A 3,168-nucleotide genomic window follows, 5' to 3' on the forward strand; every position below is an offset into this window, starting at 1 on the left:
CACCGCAGTGTCAGAAAATATGTGCATCCGCGAGGCGTCTATCCTCCACCAGCCTGCATTGTTTGGTGGTGTAAAAGCTATCGCTGCTGCACCAGAGGGGATACACACACACACACACACACACACACACACATATATTTCTTTTCACACAAAAGAGGGGCCACTATCAACCCCCCAACTCCCCACACCCCCCTCCTCTGGTCCTTCATCTAAGCATCATATACACACAGTGGCTGTCTGGGTTTGTGAAGCTACAGCTGGACAGTGACACAGCTCAAACAGGGAGAGAGAGAGAGAGAGAGAGAGAGAGAGAGAGAGAGAGAGAGAGAGAGAGAGAGAGAGAGAGAGAGAGAGAGAGAGAGAGAGGAGAGAGAGAGAGAGAGAGAGAGAGAGAGAGAGAGAGTACAGCAGTCACAGTGGCCCCTCTGTGGCTTATCACGTCCAAACATATTTCCATGCGCCCTGCTACAACATGCATACCACTGGAAATCCTGAATGATTTCCCACGTCAGTGTGTGTGTGTGTGTGTGTGTGTGTGTGTGTGTGTGTGTGTGTGTGTGTGTGTGTGTGTGTGTGTGTGTGTGTGTGTGTGTGTGTGTACCGGCAGCCTCCCGGAGGATGATCTGATGGGTTTAGCCTCCGGTCCGTGGGGGGTCGAGTACAGGCTGTTGGCTCTTTGTTCGGCCGCGGCGGTGTTGCAGATCTGGGTGAAGTACCCGGCCGGTACCGTGTGCATGGGCGGGCTGGACAGCCCGGTACTGAAGAAGTCCGTCTTCACTCCCCCCGCGGACAAAGCCTTCATCTTCTGCTGGGAGCAGGGCAGACCCACCGCCGGAGAGACGCCTTTTGGCATCCGCATCATTTTCCTGAGTAAACTTGAATAGAACCGGATCGGTCAGATGAGGGAAGAAGAAGTGTTCCGGTGCAGCAGCGTTAAATCAATTCCGATCGAAATATTAGGAAGCTCCTGCAGCTGCAGAAACATTCATCTCACAATGCGTTCGAAAGCGAAGCCTGCGCTATATGAATAAGCAAAGGCAAAATAAACGGCCCAAATCGCCTTTTTTTCAATGCAAAATGCAGAAATCACAAATGCAAAAGAGACAAATCTTCCTCATATATAATATTAACGCGCTCAGTAAGCAGGTATATGTTATTCTTATACGTTATCCTTTGTCCGGTGTCACAGTGGAGAAGAAACTCGCCTTACCAGTTATGAAAAATGGTCCCCTAAATAAATAAGATATCTAAAACATCCGGAATGATAAAGTCCGACAGCGGAGTGTCCTGCTTGAAATCGTGTAGGAGATTTACGGCTTCGTGTGACTTCCTCCGCCGCTGAATCCGACCCGGTTTATGGCTTCAGTCCGGCCGCCTCACGGCTCCTCTCTCCATACAAGAGGACAAGAGGTGGAGAAGAGCTGCCCGTTTTAGCGCCAAACTCGCTCCCGCGAAATTTAGATCTCCCGCGGTTGGGAGTCGCTTCTGATTGGCTGCCGGCACGCTCGGCTTGTCTCATTTGCATTAAACAGTTGCGTAGAGGTGGGACAGGGTTTTTTTTTTTTTTTTTTTTTTTTTTAAAGGAACAGGGGCACTATTGAAGTACATGATGTTCTTATGTTGCACACAATGACCAGTCCAGACTATATAATCACACACAATACAAAGTATAAACGTTATTATAAATGATTATAACACATTATGTGATCAGAACACAAAACAACAAGCATTTATTTATCCAGCATATTTAATATTTTTTACAACCTGACTTGTTACCTAAAAAAATTATATTAAAAAAAAAAAACCCTGTCATGTATCTGTTTTAAGAACTTTAATTAAAGATTTATCACGTACAAAGCATACAAAGACACAGCTGCCTTTCAATATATGAATTGACAGTATGGTGGGTAATTCCTGTAATCATTTGCTTGCACACAAACAATGTATAAAACCAAGAGAAGCAACAGAACACAGTGTTTATAATATGAAATCAAACATATAGATATTACCATCTGTCACAGGGCAACATTTTATTGCTCACATCGGCCTTCGCAAACCAATAAATCAAATTGTATTGTGGCCCCCTGCAAGGTGTTGCTGGCCATAGTTTGTAGATAATAATGGGATTCACTTAGCAGCACTCTTGCTTATTGGCTCAGAGGAGATATTGAAAGAAAACACCCCCTCCCCCATCAGCACAGGACCAAACCCAAGCCGTATGACTTGACCCCCATTGGCGAAGATAAAGTGGACTCCCAACTAACACAAGCCTATTGTCATGGCCGAATATGATCTGTATTCCAGATGGAATCATATATTTTTCTTAATGTTTGAATACATGGTAACTTGATGGTGAATGATTTTAATATTTGACAGACTGGAGTTGGGGCGGGGGGGAGCTGACACTGTTGTTGGCTCATTACACTGGATTAGATATGATCATTTGTAATTACCAGGTGGTTGAGCTATATGGTCATCATTTTACAGAATAGAATAACAAAACAAACTAAAGGATGAGATTAGATATGATTTTAAAATGTATCAATGAGCATTTTAAGTCATGTTTCACATAGACTTTATCAGACATTTTTCCAGCATCTCAGGATGATATGAAGCTGAAAAGTTTGTTCAATATAATGTTAAACTAACTAATTTCCAAAACTCTTTGCTGGGTCAGAAGAAAAGGTACATTATATAATCCATCTTCATTTTTTGGATATTCCACAATACAAACTTATTTTATACTTAAAGTGACGTGTATAAAATGTCCAAAATGTTCTTCCAAAATGGATTAGAAGACAGTTTCTCTTCAAAATATAACGAGGGAGTATTAAAAGAGGTTAAAAGAAACAAATAAAAAGCCCTCACACCATTCAGTTCCATTCTTAATATGCATGTATATGTAACTACAATACACTGCTTTATTTTTGTACACAAATGTAGATATAAAGCAGAAATCAGATGTGTGTAAAGTATAGAGTTTATCAGCGACATAAAGGCAGAGTAAAATGTTTCAATATTGATTACAACCAACTTATGGTTTCGTGAATGAAGTAGCGAATATTTGTCTCATTTTATTTCCTGCTTTTTCCAAAACATATTGCATGATGTAAATCAAAGTACTTAAAAAAAAACACTTATTAAAGTGTGCCCAGAAATACTATTTAA

General features: G+C 41.6%; 1 protein-coding gene across 2 annotated transcripts in view; it reads right to left on the bottom strand.

The window, feature by feature from the left end:
- e2f2 (E2F transcription factor 2) overlaps nucleotides 1-1,438 on the bottom strand; it is a 12,025-nt gene extending 10,587 nt beyond the window's left edge. The window contains exons 1-2 of one of the 2 annotated variants that reach the window (XM_080480103.1): nucleotides 1,211-1,438; nucleotides 602-875 (exon numbers count right to left, since the gene is read on the bottom strand). In XM_080480103.1, coding sequence (XP_080336229.1) covers nucleotides 602-862 — 261 coding nt within the window. In that variant the 5' untranslated portion in view covers nucleotides 863-875; nucleotides 1,211-1,438. The remainder of the gene's footprint in view (nucleotides 1-601; nucleotides 876-1,210) is intronic. The other variant, XM_080480102.1, reaches the window with a different exon arrangement.
- Nucleotides 1,439-3,168: the final 1,730 nt, after the last annotated feature.

This window comes from Lipophrys pholis (assembly GCF_963383615.2).
Source record: "Lipophrys pholis genome assembly, chromosome: 14".
Classification (NCBI taxonomy): domain Eukaryota; kingdom Metazoa; phylum Chordata; class Actinopteri; order Blenniiformes; family Blenniidae; genus Lipophrys; species Lipophrys pholis.